At 50.5% G+C, this 17,600-nt stretch overlaps 1 protein-coding gene across 1 annotated transcript in view; it reads right to left on the minus strand.

Moving 5' to 3' along the window:
* The window catches only part of RAB10 (RAB10, member RAS oncogene family), a 73,228-nt gene extending 70,543 nt beyond the window's left edge, over window positions 1-2,685 (minus strand). The window contains exon 1 of the mRNA XM_074991521.1: window positions 2,079-2,685. Within this exon, the coding sequence (XP_074847622.1) occupies window positions 2,079-2,205 (127 nt within the window). The 5' untranslated portion in view covers window positions 2,206-2,685. The remainder of the gene's footprint in view (window positions 1-2,078) is intronic.
* Window positions 2,686-17,600: the final 14,915 nt, after the last annotated feature.

The raw sequence follows: 17,600 nt of genomic DNA on the forward strand, positions 1-17,600 counted from the left end.
CAAGTGACCCCATCCTTGTTGCCCATTCCCAGCCTCTGGCAAACAGAGACTATGATTACAATCCCTGCCCATCATGACTAATAGCCATTGATGGATATCTCCTCCATGAAAATACCAGGTTGTTTGTTTGTTTGTTTTTTGGGTTGGTTGATTTTTTTTAACCCTGTTATAGCATTGGCCTTCACAATATCCTCTAGCAAAGTGCTACAGGATGACTGTGGATTGTACGAAGAAACACTTGTGTTTGTTTTAAACCTGATGCCAATTTATTCCATTTGGTGACCCCTGGTTCTTGTCATACAAGGAGTAGATATACACTTCCTTATTTACTTTCTCCACCCCTGTAATGAGTTTACAGACCTTTATCACAGCCCTCCTTAGTCATTTCTTCTCCAAGATGAAAAATCAGTTTTTTTAGCCTTTCCTTACATGACAGCCATTCCATGCACCTAATGATTTTTGTTGCCCTTTTCTGTACCTTGTCCAATTCCAAGTTTTTATGAGTTTAAGAGATGGTGCAACATGTGCATGCAGCACACAAGATGTGGACATACCACCGATTTACATACAGACAATGATACTTTTGTCATTTATCCCTTTCTTACAGACTCCTAACATTGTTAGCAAAGGCAGAAAATCATTTATGCATCCATCACTAGACAAGCATGAGGGGCCACGGCTCTTGCAAGATTAGAAAGATAGGTACTTTTGCCAACAGGGGGTTGAAATCTCTAGAAACTGAAATATCAGGGAGTGGGTGGAGGAGCTATACAGCAGCCGCCTATTTAATGGGAAAGGGTAAGGAAAAATTTCAGAAAACACTTTTCCTTAACAATGGACATGAAAGCCATTTTGAAAGAGGGATTGCACTCTCAGATGTAGGAGAGAACAGGATATTCCTCAGGTAACGCCACTGCAAAAACTTTAAAAATTCTGTAAAATCTGCACAATTTTGTCAAAGCAACACAATTAAAATTACAATTATTTTGGCAGTTTATTTTAAAATACTGATCAGCAAAAGTGTGGTCTTTAACAATACAGATAAGAAAAACGGCTACAGAAATCCACCATGCCTAGAGCTGACAAGCAGAGTCCCAACATGTCCGGGTCTGGAATTTGTGATTTCCACCAGAAAGACTATTTTGATGGGAAAAAATAGTCACAAATGCAATGGGAAAAAATAAAACTCTGTGGGGAAACACTAATTGTGTGCAAATTCAGCACTGCGCAGTGACATAGAATTATCCCAGAGCAATAGTGTATGTTGACAGGACCGCCAGGGGGCTTACCTACTAACAACAGAAGGGTAGCATCACAGAGAAAAAGCAGGTCTGCCCCAGATTTCACTGGGTCTTACTAGTCACTAATAGAGTGGACTTTGGGGTCTGTGGGGAAAAAAATCAGGTCCCTAAGGAATACAAAGATTGCACAAAGTCCTTCACAGATGTTCAAAAACAACAAATCCTGTGCCACCTTATAGGCTAACAGACATTTTGGACGAAGCAGGTCTTTGCCCAAGAAAGCTTATGCTCCAAAATATCTGTTAGTTTATAAAGGTACCACAGGACTTCTTCTGGTTTTTGAAGATACGACTAACGCGGCTCCCTCTCATTCTCCACACAGGCTGGCGATGCACCTGTCATTGGGATGGACACGAGGAAGTGTAAAGTCATGCGCTGGGAGGGGAGTGGTCAGAGACCCTCTGGAATCACTCGCCAAGGCAGCAGTGAACCAAGGCTCTCACGGACAGCAAATACACGGGGCAACGAGGTGGAGGGGAGACGCGATGAAGCGAACGGGCCACGGCACCCTGAGGAGGGGAGGCTCCCCGGTCGCTCGCTGACGGGGGCGGGGGGAACCGTGGCGGCCAGTGTCCCAGTCACTCGCTAGCAGCCGGGACGGGGAGGGAGCCGGCGTGGCAGAGCTCAGGCCCCGCTCGCAGCCCCCAGTGGGGAAGGATAACCCACACCCACGCGGGAATCGGGGTCCCGGGGCGCTGGCGGGGGGAGGGGGAGAGGGCGGCGGCGATGGGGGGAGGGGAGGGGAGAGGGCGGGGCGGGAGCGCGCCGCTCGCTCACCGATGGTGGAGATGAAAGTGGTGTTGAAGGCATCGTCGGAGAAGCGGAAGAGGACGCAGGTCTTGCCGACCCCGGAGTCCCCGATCAGCAGCAGCTTGAAGAGCAGGTCGTACGTTTTCTTCGCCATGGGGAGAGCGGCCGCCGCCCGCTGCGGGCTCCCCCGTCCCTGCCCGGGCCGCTCTCGCTCAGGGCCCCGCGGGCCTGTGCAGCAGGGGGCCGGGGCTGCCCGGCAGGGCGGCGGTCCGGCGGCTGGTGGGGGAGGGGGCGGCCGGGGCGACACAAAATGGCTTCCCTGGCGGGGCTGCCCCTGCCCTGGGCGCGCCTGTCGCTCTCGGGCCGCGCAAGCGGCGACGGCTCCGCGCTGCTCACGGGGACGCTGCGGCGACGGCTGCGCCCGGCCTCATTCCCTCAGCACCCGATTCCGGCGCTCGCTCGCTCGCTCCCTCCCTCCCTCCCTCCCTCCCAACCAGGGCGGCGGCGGCGGCGGCGGCGACGGCTCCCCTCAGTCTCCTCAGGCTGCGCGCGCCGCTCGTTAAACGCCCAGGCCGCGAGGCGAGGGGCAGGGCGACGCGCGCGCCGCGGGACCGACGCAAAGGCGAGGCCGCGGAGGGGCGGGGCCTGCTCGCCAAGGCCCGGAAAGAAAGCGGCGAGCGCGCCGCCGTCGGCCGCACGGCGCGAGGTGACGCAAGCACGCTCGCTCGCTCGCTGTCGGCGTGGGAAGCGAGGCCGCGCGCGTCGGGGGAGGAGGAAGAGAGGGGGCGGAGCCTTGGGCAACGCCGCACTCTCCGGTCCCCCTCCCCCGCGCCTTCCAGTGGTCGGGGCGCGGGGAAGGCCCGCCCCCAGCCTCCGATTGGCGCCGCCGGCGATGAAGTCGGCTCTGATTGGCGCGAAGCGGGGAGCGCTGCGGATGGGGATGATGTCAGCGTGGCGCAGGCGCGGGGAGGCCCAAGCAGGAGCTTCCCCTCCCCCACCTCCAGCGTGTGGAAACTCCCGTCAGCGAGCCCCGCCGAGTGGGAGCGGCTTGTGGGCCGCGACCTTGGGGGCGGGGCTTCCGCTGGCCCCTCCCCGGGCGGGAGCATGCCTGGTGCGGGGGAGGAACAAGGACGTGTTCTAACGGGTCCCCGCCCCCCCACCGCTGCCCTTCCCCCACCGCTGCCTGGGTCCTGAGGGTCGGGGGGGGGGAGAAGAAAGGTGGGGCGAAGGCAGGGTCTTTGCAAGCCCAGGAGAGATCCAGCACCCCCAGCAGGCAGCGCGGGTGCCTGGGTGGTGCACATCCACACGGGTCTGTGTGCATAGAACAAAATTTATTCTGCCCATGCATGCGATAAATAGCAGGAACGCTGCCCTAAAATCCCTCCTCCTTAAGGGGAAGTGGGGGGGCCTGACCCTGCCAAGCCAGGGCTTTGCCGCGTGAAGGGTTGGAATAAATGGCAAATTTTCACAATGGAGGGGGGTAACTAGTGGTGTTCCCCAGGGCTCAGTCCTGGGACCGATCCTGTTCAACTTGTTCATCAATGATCTAGAAAATGAGGTAAGCAGTGAGGTGGCAAAGTTTGCAGATGACACCAAGTTGTTCAGGACAGTCAAAAGCAAAAGGGATTGTGAAGAACTACAAAAAGATCTCAGCAAACTGAGTGATTGGGCAGCAAAATGGCAAATGAAATTTAATGTGGGTAAGTGTAAGGTAATGCATGTTGGAAAAAATAACCCAAATTACACGTACTACATGATGGGGTCAAATTTAGCTACGACAGATCAGGAAAGGGATCTTGGAGTTATAGTGGATAGTTATCTGAAGACATCCACGCAGTGTGCAGCGGCAGTTAGTAAGGCAAATAGGATGTTAGGAATTATTAAAAAAGGGATCGATAATAAGACAAAAGATATCATACTTCCCCTATATAAAACTATGGTACGCCCACATCTCGAGTACTGCGTGCAGATGTGGTCTCCTCACCTCAAAAAAGATATATTGGCATTAGAAAAGGTTCAGAAAAGGGCGACTAAGATGATTAGGGGCTTGGAAAGGGTCCCATATGGGGAGAGGCTAGAGAGACTGGGACTTTTCAGTTTGGAAAAAAGGCGATTGAGGGGCGATATGATAGAGGTATATAAAATCATGAATGGTGTGGAGAAAGTGAATATAGAAAAATTATTTACCTTTTCCCATAATACAAGAACTAGGGGACACCAAATGAAATTGATGGGTAGTAGGTTCAAAACTAATAAAAGGAAATTTTTCTTCACGCAGCGCACAGTCAACCTGTGGAACTCCTTGCCCGAGGAGGCTGTGAAGGCCAGGACTCTATTAGGGTTTAAAAAAGAGCTTGATAAATTTTTGCAGGTCAGGTCCATAAATGGCTATTAGCCAGGGATAAAGTATGGTGCCCTAGCCTTCATAACAAGGGCAGGAGATGGATGGCAGGAGATAAATCACTTGTCTTCTGTTCTCCTTCTCTGGGGCACCTGGCATTGGCCACCGTCGGCAGATGGGATGCTGGGCTTGATGGACCTTTGGTCTGACCCAGTATGGCCATTCTTATGTTCTTATGTTCTTATGTCCTGCAGCTGGTGGTGTGGTCCCGAGAGAAGAGCTTGGGAGAATTTGACGGGAGGTTCCCAGCAGTGCCAGGATATTTTGAGATTAACCTTGACCATAGTAGGCATCCTTCAGTCTGCATAGACTATGGATCGCGCCCTTTAAAGTTTCAACTGAGGACTTCATTTACAGCATCTACTGTAACTATGAAGACCCACTCGAGAGTGACAGTCCTTGCTGCATCTCTTGCAGATGTGGTGGGTGTCTGGCAAGTCCTTAGTGTGCTTTCTGTGCGCTCGCTTCTCCTCTGGTAGCTGTCTGATCTTCTACTCGCCCTTCTGAAGGCCCTTGTGTAACCCCTGCCTCCATCTGCTGCAGTCGTCTGCTAGTTCTTCCCAGTTGTCCAGCTAGATGTCTACCTCTCTGAGGTCTCTCTTGCAGACATCTTTGTAGCGCAACTGGGGGTGTCCGGGAGGTCTTTTGCCAGAGGCTAGCTCACCATACAGGATGTCTTTTGGAATCCTTCCATCGTTCATCCTGTGGACGTGGCCAAGCCAGCGGAGCCGACGCTGCCTGAGGAGGGTGTGCATGATTGGGATTCCAGCTTGCTCGAGGACGGCGGTGTTGGTCACTCTGTCCTTCCACGATATTCCAAGGATGCGCCTGAGGCAGCACAAGTGGAAGACGTTCAGCCTCTTTTCCTGGCGGGCGTACAGGGTCCAAGTCTCACTGCCATAAAGGAGGGTGCTGAGGATGCAGGCTCTGTAGACTTGCGTTTTGGTGTGAGTGTACAGCTTGTTGTTATTCCACACTCTCTTGCTGAGTCTGGACAGAGTTGTGGCTGCTTTTCCGATCCTCCTATTTAGCTCAGTGTCCAATGACAGGGTGTCAGTGATGGTGGACCCGAGGTAAACAAACTTGTGGATGACCTCTAACATATAGTTGTCAATGCTGATTGATGGGGATTCAGCAACATCCTGACCGAGTACGTTTGTCTTCTTTAGGCTGATGGTAAGCCCAAAGTCCTTGCACACTTTGGAGAACTGATCCAGCAGTTTTTGAAGCTGGTCTGCTGTGTGAGACACTACAGCAGCATCGTCCACGAACAGCATGTCTCTGATGAGGACTTCCCGCACCTTAGACTTAGCTTTCAGCCTTGCAAGATGAAACAGTTTCCCATCAGATCTTGTGTGCAGGAAGATGCCCTCTGTTGAAGATCCAAAGGCATGCTTCAGGAGGAGTGCGAACAATGTCGGAGCAAGCATGCATCCTTGTTTGACGCCGCTCCTGATTCTGAAAGCATCCGATAAAGCGCCGTCATATTGGATGGTTCCTCTCATGTCTTCGTGGAACGACTGGATCATCTTGAGTAACCGTGGAGGACAGCCTATCTTGTGGAGCAGTTTGAACAGACCATCCCTGCTGACCAAGTCAAAGGCCTTGGTCAGGTCAATGAAGGCTATGTAGAGTGGCTTCCTCTGCTCCCTGCATTTCTCCTGCAGCTGCCGTAGAGAGAAGACCATGTCAACGGTAGACCTCTCTGCGCGGAATCCACACTACGATTCAGGGTACACCCTCTCAGCAATCTTCTGGAGTCTGCCAAGGATGACGTGAGCGAACAGTTTACCAGTGACACTTAGGAGGGAGATTCCATGGTAGTTGTTGCAGTCGCTTCTGTCTCCTTTGTTCTTATACAACGTTACAATGTTAGCGTCGCGCATATCCTGTGGAACCTCACCCTCCTTCCAGCACAGGCACAGCAGCTCATGTAGGGGTTCCAGGAGTGTGTCCACAGCACACTTGATTACCTCTGGTGGTATAGCATCCTGACCAGGGGCCTTTCCTGCTGCAATGCTGTCGATGGCTCTCTTCAGTTCATCCACAGTCGGTTCCTGATCCAGTTCGTCCATTACTGGTAGGAGCTCGACGGCATCGAGGGCTGCGTCAACCACAACGTTCTCGCGTGAGTACAGCTCGGAGTAGTGCTCAACCCAGCGCTCCATCTGTTTGGCTTTGTCAGCGATGACTTCACCAGATTTGGATTTCAGAGGTGCCATCTTGTTCTGGGTGGGTCCTAATGCCTTCTGCATACCCTTGTACATTCCTCTGAGATTACCAAAGTCGGCACAGGTCTGGATGCTGCTGCATAGCTGGAGCCAGTGGTTGTTGGCACAGCGCCTGGCTGTCTGCTGTACTGTTCTTCTGGCCACTCTAAGTGCTTGCTGGGTACTCTGGCTCGGTGAGCATTTGTACTCCAGGAGTGCAGGGCGCTTCTTTTCAATGACTGGAATCATCTCATCGGAGTTAGCTTCGAACCAGTCGTTCGTGTTTCTAGCTCTTCTTCCAAACACCGACAAGGCCGTGTTGTAAACTGTATCCCTCAGATGTTGCCATTTGGATGTCACATCGGCATCCCCAGAGCCGCTGCGCAGATTTTCCTGGAGGGTCTTTCTGAACTTTTCAGCTTTCTCCGAGTTTGCCGTCTTTCTGGCGTCAATGCGAGGCCTTCCAGCAGGTTTAGAGCGGTACAGCTTCTTGGGTCTCAGCTTGAGCTTGGAGCAAACTAGCGAGTGATCTGTATCACAGTCAGCACTATGATAGCTGCGTGTCAGAAGGACATTTTTGAGGTTATTACACCTAGTGATGACCACGTCTAGTTGACGCCAGTGCTTCGAACATGGGTGTCTCCACGACACTCTGTGCTGTGGCTTCGTTTGGAAGAATGTGTTTGTGATGCACAGATTGTGGTACGTGCACAGTTCAAGGAGACGCTGTCCACTGTCATTCGTTTTTCCCACACCGAAGTGTCCTAAGCAGGAGGCCATGAGGCCCAATCAGCTCCAACTCTTGCACTGAAGTCACCCAAGATGTACAGTTGTTCACGAGGAGGTACTTGCGCTACAGCAGCACTAAGCATGTCATAGAACTTGTCTTTTACTTCTGGTGTGGCGTACACGGTTGGAGCATAAGCGCTGATCAGGTGGACGGGACTGGCGCAAGTTTGAAGCGTGATCCAAAGAAGTCTTTCTGATCCGCCCATGACTAATTCCACCATTTGTAGAAGGGTGTTTCTGACAGCAAAGCCAACACCATGCTCCCTGGGTTCTTCTTGGGCTTTACCCTGCCAGAAAAAGGTGTAGTCCTTTTCCTTTAGAGATCCCGAATCTGCGAGTCGCGTCTCTTGCAGTGCAGTGATATCAACTCAGAGCCTCTTCAGTTCTTCGTTGATGACAGCGATCTTTCGGGTGTCACTGATAGCCTGAAGATCTTCAGTCAAGCCGGTCAGCATAGTCGGCACATTCCAGCAAGCAACCTTAAATTGTTGATGTTTCTCATTTCTTGTTGATTTTCTTATTGGTTTGCCTGGTGCCCAAATTTCAGTCACTTGTCAGGTTCAGGAACCTTAAGCCTCATGCACCCAGTGAGGCAGGTGAACTGTGGTGGGACAGTACCCTATTGGCTGGGGGCTGCCCAGCTTGAGGCGGGCGGTGACTGTTTGCAAACAGGGTGGTTGCTAACGGGAGGGAGTTTTGAGAGGGGCTCTCCTGGGGAAGGAGGGGGCAAACTACAGCACCTTTGGGCCATGTGCTCAGGCTGCGTGCCGATTGGCTGAGCAGTCGTCAGAGGGAGGGGCTCTCTCAGGTAGGCCAGAGCTCTAAAGCCCTGCTGGCAAGCGACCAGGGAGCTTGCAACCGGGGGGTTGCTAACAGGAGGGAGTTTTTAGAGGGAGCCAAGGGACCCGCTGCAGCATGGGGCGGGGGGCGAGATCAAGGGATGTCAGTGGTGGGCAAGTGGTTTGGGGGCATCTGGTACAGCTGTGAGGATGGCAGCACCCACAGAGGCTGCTTGCGGTGCACTGGCTCAGATTGCATGGCTTCCAGGCCCAGTCCTGCACTCCCTGTATCTATGCGCCGCACCAGATCTGTGGGGCTCCGGGGACAGCTGTAGCCAGAACCTTGAGCATAATGAGGACTCAATCAGCGCAAGCTTATATTATAGGTTAGCGCAGGGGTGTGCAAATTGTGTGGGGGGGGTGCAAATTCATAAGGGATGTAACAGGATTGGCTGCTGGGTCTCAGGCTCATCCAGCTCATTAAAAATGTTGACGTGTTACAGTTTTAAGTAGGCATATTCACATTTATATACCAGTTAATGAAGTTTTTCAGTTCTACAAACTTTTCTTACACATGCCAAAAGGTGGGGTTTTTTTTTTTCAGTATGGACATAATCAAAATTTCTGTTAGTTTGGATTACAGTAGACAGGTCGGGGGCACCCTGTTAACTGCACGGACGAAAAGTGGGGCTCAGCATAAAAAGTTTACTCACTCCTGTGCTAGGGGAGCTGCCTCTCTGCAAAATGACTGCCCCATGGCAGGTACATCCAAAGCACTGGTGAAAACTGCTGAAGTAGGCTCAGATTGAAAGAGGAAACACTGGTGATTTGTTTCTAACTGTGAACAGTTTTATAAATAAATTTACAAGAGAAATCAGCCAGGGTAGAAATGGATTGGAACTGTGTGATCATCATTGCACAGGAGAGCCAGCTGGTGATTGGCTCAACAGAACATTCCTAAAATCATTCCTAGTCTAGATCTTTTAGAAAAAACATTCAGTCTTTATTTATAAATTGTCAGTGGTGAAGAATCCATCACAAACACCTGGTAAGTGGTTCCAGTGATTAATTACCCTCAGTGTTCAAAATGTAGGTCTTATTTCCAGCCTGAATGTGTTACAAAGACATTGTGGAATGTATCCCATACGTTTCAAGGACTGATAGTGATATTGCACTAGTACATCAGAGCCTCAAACTTATGAATACCTGAATTAACAAGCTTGACTGGTCAACCACACATCTTATCTGAAACCAGAAGTGTGCAACCAGGCCACAGCAAAGACAACCCAAAAAATATGTAAACTGCTAAAAATGGAAAGTTCCAGAGTTAAGAACAGCTTCCGTTTGTGAACTGTTGGTAATTCTGAACTACTATTGTATTTATTAATTGAGAAACATAATTCAAAGAGGGAGCGTCTAACAGTGGACCTGTTTTTAAGACTTCCCATCAATAGTGAAAGTCAACGCAGCAGGAACAGGAGTTTGAAGTAAATCAGACTCAAGCACTGCCAATTTCTGAAACAAAAGTTAACAAGTTCTGAGAAGAGACACAAATGACACAGCCTGACAGCTTGAGGGATGGCCAATAGAAAAAAGCCCACATACCTCCAGTATAAAAACAGACCCAAGACAAAGGTTATAAACTGCTGAATATGGTAAGATTCTGTACAAAGGAGTTTGTCTCTTAATATCACCCATTACAAAGGCAGACATGATAAGAATAACCCACAGTGTACATTTAGGTTCTGCAGCATCTAAATTTCTGGCCACTGAAGTGTGGAATCTACAATAAATACAGACTCCAGAACCACGATTTAGACATATGTCCTGCCTGTATGAGATCCCTGATCTTCCATAGCTGGAATTAATCTATTCAGTTTAAATGGGAAAGATCACCTCATTTAACATGCTCAGATAGATTTGAATCTGACCAATCAGGCCCATCAAAAAGCATGAGATTGGCTTAGAATTGTGATATTTTTAAAACAATACATTTGGGATTCCTTTTGGGAGATGTACAAGAACCTGATAAGCATTTGCCAGGCCCTGGCAAAAACAAGGCTGTGAGATCTAAATCACCTTCCAAGCTGACAAAACAGAAGATGGCCTAACAAACCCCAGTGTGTATCTTGCCTACATAGCTACCATGACTGAGCCTGACTGGACCCACAAATAGCCTTCTAACATCCTCCTGCTTTTAAAATGGGTTTTCCACCTGTGCGGGACCTGGGCTGCCAACGAGCAGGGAGTGTGGTTTCGTTGCGGAGTGGGCATGCTGAACTTTGAGAACCGCGGATGACAGTCTAGAGAAGCGGTTCTCAAAGTTTTTGGATCGCAGCCCACCCTGTCCATTGCAACCCTTTCCACAGACCACCAGCCAGCCATCCGCCCAGGATGACAAAATGCATTCACTTGTTTCTAAATACCTTAAACTAAATTATTCATATTAGTCTACTGGAACATAAAAATGGAGATACGCAGCTATACCAAAATCAGGGGGCTGCAGGTCTGGAGAAATGGGGTCTATGGGTAGATCTTGGAGCTTCTGACAGGTGATCCTGACTGGTTTGGCCAGGAGGCTATGAAGTGCCTGTATGTCAGCTCCCTCTCCTGCCACTGCTGTTCTTCTTGCCTTGGAGCTGCCCCAAGGGCTTCCTGCTTGCTGGGCAGGGTGGTGGAGGCCGAGGATGGGGGCACTGATGCCAGGGAATCCCCCTCCCCACACTCCTTTACCCCCTCTCCACAGAGAGGAGAACATGATCAAGCTTGGGCTGGAGGGAGCTGGCTGGCAGCTGCTCCTGTCTGAACGAGTTCAGCATAATTAAAGGATCACAGGCGATCTCTGTGTGTTGTGAACAAGACATGAGAAGTCATTCTTCCGCTGTACTCTGCGCTGGTTAGGCCTCAGCTGGAGGATTGTGTCCAGTTCTGGGCACCATGGTTCAAAAAAGATGGAGAAACTAGAGAGGGTCCAGAAAAGAGTGACGAGAATGATTAAAGGTCTAGAGAATGTGACCTATGAAGAAAGGCTGAAAGAATTGGGCTTGTTTAGTTTGGAAAAGAGAAGATTGAGGGGGGACATAATAGCAGTTTTCAGGTATCTAAAAGGGAGTCATAAGGCAGAGGGAGGGAACTTGTTCTTCTTGGCCTCTGAGGATGGAACAAGAGGCAATGGGCTTAAACTGCAGCAAGAGAGGTTTAGGTTGGACATTAGGAAAAAGTTCCTAACTGTCAGGGTGGTCAAACAGTAGAATAAATTGCCAAGGGAGGTTGTGGAATCTCCATCGCTGGAGATATTTAAGAACGGGGTAGATAGATGTCTATCAGGGGTGGTTTAGACAGTACTTGGTCCTGCCATTGGGGCAGGGGGCTGGACTCGATGGCCTCTCGAGGTCCCTTCCAGTCCTAGTGTTCTATGATTCTGTCACTCACACACTGTGTCTCTGTCACTCTCACAAACCCACTGTCTTTCACACTCACCTCCCAGCTCAACACATACTTGTGTCGTCGTTACTTCTTTCAAAGTGTGTTATTTTGGGTTTTGGACTGCTCTGTGCATTTTATAATTTTTATTTCTCTCATGCTTAAATTTAATTCGCTGAGGACTGAGTTCTAAAATGCTTAACCTGCCATGGCCAGAGGAATTCCCCTATGGTTTTATGTCAATATCTATAGATATAATTATGGCTAGGCTTTTGGTTTCTGCAGGTGGTGTGCATCCGCACGTTACTTCACTATTGTTGCACGTAACAAAATTCATTCCCCCTCATTTTTCCCCTCCGTGGGTGGAACACTGGCCCCAAGTGTGGCTCCTTCAGCCAAACCGAGAGATCAGACACTAACCATCCGGCAACATAGTGGGGCTGAGGCAGACTCCTGGGAGTGGCTGTGACATTTCTGTGGCCCCTGGGGGAGGCAGTGAAGGGGGTCTCCACATGCTGCCCTTGCCTGCAGGCCCCATCCTCGCAGCTCCCACTTGCCAGGATTAGGGAACCCTGGCTAATGTGAGGTGCGGGGGCGGTGCCTGCAGATGAGGGGGCAGCACACAGAGCCACCTGTCCCTCCTCCATAGGAGCCTCTATTAGATGTGCCAGCTGCTTTTCAGAGTGGCCCAGGGCCAGGGCAGGGGTGAGCCTGCCTTAGCCCCACTGCACTGCCACCTGGGAGCCACCTGATGCAAGCAGTGCCCAGCCAGAGCCTGCATCCTGACCCCCTGCCCCAGCTCTGAGTTCATCCTGACCCTGAGCCCCCTCGTGCACCCTAATCCTCAGCCTCAGACCAGAGACCCTCCCGCATTCTAAACCCCTTAGCCTGGGACCAGAGCCTTCACCATGCCCCCCAGCTCCCTGCCTGGTGACTGAGGGAGAATGGAATGGGCCGTGGTGCCTGGGTTAGAGGTAGATCCTGGACAGCACTGAAATTCAGAAGCAATCTTGTGCTTTCAGAGGTTGGAGACACTGGTTTAGAGGCTTCCAGTGCGTGTTCTCAGCACCAGATCAGGAGCTTGCGTCTGCATGAAATGTCACAGCCTTGCAAATTGCTGGTCTTCAGTCAGTCACTCACTGTATGCAAAAGCCGTGCTGCAGGCTCTCCAGCCAGGGTGCCAGAATGCTCAAAACCGCCCCCGCACGCCAGGCTCTCAAACTCCCCCTTGGCACTCAAGGGGTGCACACAACACTCCAGAAGCCCAGCTTGGCATCACAGGCACTGACTTCCCTTCTGGGCACGGAGGGTGCTTGAGCCCACCCTTCTGCCCCATGCCCTACCCCCACATCACCCCCTTCTCCAAGCCCCTCCCCCCACCCCACTTCTTCTTTACTTCATTCCCCAGCATGCCCCCACCTCCCTCTCCCTCCAGAGCTCCTGAATGTCACAAAACAGCTGTCTGTGCCGTGTAGGAGGTGCTGGGAGGGAGAGGGCATTGCCAGCAGACCTAGAGAAGTTATTATTCCCCTTTATATGGCACTGATAAGGCCACATCTGGACTATTGTCCCCAGTTCTGGGCCCCCATTGCAAAAAAGATGTGGATGCATTGGAGAGAGTCCAGTGAGGGCAACAAAAATGATTAGGGGGCTGGAGCTCATGACCTCTGAGGTGAGGCTGGGAGAGTCAGGCTTATTTAGTCTACAGAAGAGCAGAGTGAGGGGGGATTTGATAACAGCCTGCAACTTCCTGAAGGGAGGTTCCAAAGAGGATGGAGAGAGACTGTTCTCAGCGGTGACGGATGATAGAACAAAGGAGCAATGGTCTCAAGTTCCGGGGGGAGGAGATCGAGATTGGATATTAAGAAAAACTATTCCCTAGGAGGTGGCGAAGCACTGGAATGTGTTGCCTAGAAAGGTGGTGGAATCTCCTTCCCTAGATATCTTCTAAGTCCCAGCTTGACAAAGCCCTGGCTGGGAGGATTTAGTTGGGGTTGGTCCTGCTTCAGGCAGGGGGCTGGACTTGATCTCCTGAGGTCCCTTCCAATCCTTTGATTGTATTGGGAGGAGTTGGTCAGTGTGGGCACTGGCAGAAAGGGGGCTGGAGGCATGAGTTTGGCTGCCACTGGGTGCTGAGTGCCCACTAATTTCTCCCTGTGGGTGCTCCAGCCCCACAGCACCCACGGTGTCAGCACCTGTGCTTGGCACTGCCCACAAGGCCGCCCATAAATTTGTATAGTCACAGGACAGAGCCAGCTGTGGGAGCTGCACTACAGAGGCCTGGTGCGATGCCATCACCCACGGTCACGCTGGCTGGCACAGCAGTCCCGACTAGACGAGGCCATTTGGTTATTTCATTCGCATTTGGATTTTGGAGCTTTTGGGGTGCACTCTAGGTCATGTTTTCGAACTTTTTTCTACAACCAAAAGGACTAGAAACTTACTTTTAAAAAAGCTGCAAATTTCACACTCACCCATTTCAGGGAGCTTTAAGCAAAGCTCCAAATATTGTGAGAATTAACAGCCTCAGCTACAGCTTGTCTCAGAGTTCTCTGCAATATATCAGCTCAGGCACAACATGCTAAGTCCTTATGCTCAGTCAAAGGGGAACAGAGAACTCAGTACAAATAACAAAGAACTTAATAGGGGAAAAAAAACAAACAAACAGTGGATTCCAGGGAACCATGTGTTGCTTTGTTAGTACATCACAATGCTCCTCACAATGCTTCATCAGGATCAGCTGTTTGGAGATATATAGGCAGAAGATCAAAACCTCAGTGCCAACATCCAACAAGCTTCTTAAGCCAAACACTGTTCTCTGAAAAGTAGTTAAAAGAGATGTTTCTGCCTGGATACTGGCATAGAAGAAATGCTATGAGAAAGGATGCAAGTGGAACAGATTGTTAGCTTGCAAACCAAAGATGCCACCTGTCCTGAGATTATAAATTCTAACCATCCACGAGGGCCAGTCCTACAGGAGTAACAGACATCTCCTCAAAACCAAGATCATCACTAGTGGTTTCCAGAATGCTACTGACCATGATCTTGTGAGGACAGAAGCAACTCTTGCCCACCCAGTCACTGGCAATGAAAAACCCTGGAACCAGCAAACACAAGCAGCAGGTAGAAAACCTACCTCATCAACCAAACAGGCTGCTCCCGAATGCATTGCTTTGTAATCAGGAAGTGGGTGTGTAATCAGCAACCTCTGGAGTTAGTTCAGTGTTAGCAAATATTGACAGAAGTCCAGTAAGAGACAGAGTACACTTGAACCTCTTTAATCTGGGAAGCAGGGTTTGCCAGATCAAAGATTTTGCCAGGCCAGGGAAGGTGGAGCAGGTGTGGGGTGGGGCTCTTACCTGGCACTCTGCATCCCCTGCAGCTCCCAGGCACCACCTCCCCTGCCTATGGGAGCAGCAGGCCAACACTGATTGCTGCCCAGCTGTAGGGAAGGGGAAGGCACAGAGCCCCTTCCCCGCTAGGGTTTGTTCCCCGGGTGCTCCCATATTAGGGACCTCAGAGTACACAGGTTGCAGTGTAATTGTCTCATCTGGCAGGATGCTTCTGACCTCCCAACTGACTGTCCCTGTGTTATTCATTTGCTGTATTGTCAAAACAACAAAGCAGTCCAGTGGCACTTTAAAGATTAACAAAATAATTTATTAGGTGTTGAGCTTTCGTGGGACAGAGCCACTTCCCCAGCCCATAGCCAGACCAGAACAGACTCAATATTTAAGGCACAGAGAACCAAAAATAGTAATCAAGGTTGCCAAATCAGAAAAATATTTTCAAGGTGAGCAAATCAGAGAGCAGAGGGGCCGAAGGGGCAGGAGTCAAGAATTAGATAAAGCCAAGTATGCAAAAGAGTCCCTATAATGAGGTAGAAGCTCTGTTCTCTGTTATAGGGGCTCTTTTGCATACCTGGCTTTATCTAATTCTTGACTTCCCCGCCCCTCTGCTCTCTGATTTGCTCACCTTGATAATTTTTTTTCTGATTTGTCAACCTTGATTACTATTTTTGGTTCTCTGTGCCTTAAACGTTGAGTCTGTTCTGGTCTGGCTATGGGCTGGGGAAGTGGCTCTGTCCCACCAAAGCTCATCACCTAATAAATTATTTTGTTAGTCTTTAAAGTGCTACTGGACTGCACAGCTTTCTCTCTGTAACTGTCTGCTGTATTGGTTTGAGGCTGTTCTCAGCTGATGTGCTGTTTCATTTGCATTTGAAGTTTTGAAGGGCAATGGGTGTGTGACAGTAGCTATTGAAGTCAGCTGATGTAGATTCCTGTCACATCACAGAATTATAGCCTTTTGGAACATGGACCTTTCTCACGTATCCAAAGCCAGAACAGCTGCCACATCTGTTATGCCCCCTTCATCACCTGCGTGCTCAATGCCCATTGCCTTACCAAGCAGCTCAATTCCAAACCAGCAGTTCCCAGTGCCCCACCTGATGGCCACATCCCCACCTTGCCTGTTGTGCCCAATGTAGACTTCAGGGTCATGGGAGCAGGGGGGGAGCTTGCACTCTCATTCCCAGTTCTCATCCCTGGCTGTCAATCAGAGCCGCCACTGCTGCCGTCTGACCAGTTCCACCGACCACGTCTCCTGCAGCTCCCTGCTCCCAAAAGCTGCAGAAGATTTTGGAACTTTCCAATTGCAGAATGCAAGTCCTTCCACAGCTACGAGACATCACCAAAACACAATGCATGTTCTCTGAGTAGCAGAGGGAAAGACAATGATACCACTGCTTGTGCATCTTCATTACTTCTCCCTTTGACTGACCAGGCCCAGCATGGAGGTCATGGAAGCACTGCATGCTGTGATATCCTTAGAACACCTCTCCTATCAGGGCCACAGCTCCAAAGCAATACTGCACAGCTGTCATGAAGTGCAGGGGACCCCAGGCCCTGCACCGCATCCACAGTCAGATGTGACTCTCACTCAGCAGGGAGAACAGAAGGTTTATGAGATAACAAGGACACGGTGTGGAGCAGATTGGTCAGCCCAGAAACCAGAAGCCGTCAGTACCATCCATCTTGAGGAGAGGAGACCTCGGCGCTCCTTCCTTCCTGCTAGGTCAGCCAAGACGTCCCAATTCAATTGCTCAGTTCTAATTCAAACCAGCCAGGCCCCTCCTCCCTCCTTTGTCCTGTTTCCAGGGAAGAAAGGTGTCACCTGGTTGCCCAGGTTGCAAATGGCCAGGGAGGCCCGTTGGATACGTGCAAGAAGTCATCGCACTGAAACGCCCATCACCAACTGTGCACCAGTGCTGTGCCCAGGGAAACTGAGGCACCCACCTCGGGTCTCTGCAGGACAGTAGGAAACACATGCAACCTAACCAGGGGAATCAAATGTTCACACACCCCACTTTGGCACCACAGCATGCCAGTTTACAGACTACAGCTCAATCTCCATGTGTGGCTATAGGTTCAGACGCAGGACTCCTACTTTTTCTCTGAATGGAACTTGAGAATCAAGTTATCTCCAAGATGAAGTAACGTGTTGAGAGATTCCTTCGAATGGAAGATGCTATTTTAATGCGAGGTTGTTTTACGTTCTGAGGAAGGTAGGGACTGACGAGGGAGGAATGGAAGATGGGATGCAGCCCAACTGGAAAACCCAGGACCAGTGCCACTCACTGCCTTCCCCTCTGCAGGTCTATTTTTATATTGTGGCATTGCTTCACCATCCTTTCCAACCATCCAAGCACCTTTATGCTACCAGTGTTTTTCTAGCAGGGCGTTTGATCAAACACCAGGCAAGCCCTTGGATGAAGAGAGACGAGACCTTGCAAACTCCAATACAGTTGGCCCCTTGTTCTCTTTGTTTGGGAAGCACTTTCTGCTGCAGCCTTACCACTACATGCCTTCAACCCAAAACAAGCCTGGCAATGGTGGAGAGTCACAGGGAAAAACAGGCCATTAGATATATGTGAATGTTAACAGTG

The sequence above is a fragment of the Carettochelys insculpta genome, chromosome 3 (genome assembly GCF_033958435.1).
Source record: "Carettochelys insculpta isolate YL-2023 chromosome 3, ASM3395843v1, whole genome shotgun sequence".
Taxonomy (NCBI): Eukaryota; Metazoa; Chordata; order Testudines; family Carettochelyidae; genus Carettochelys; species Carettochelys insculpta.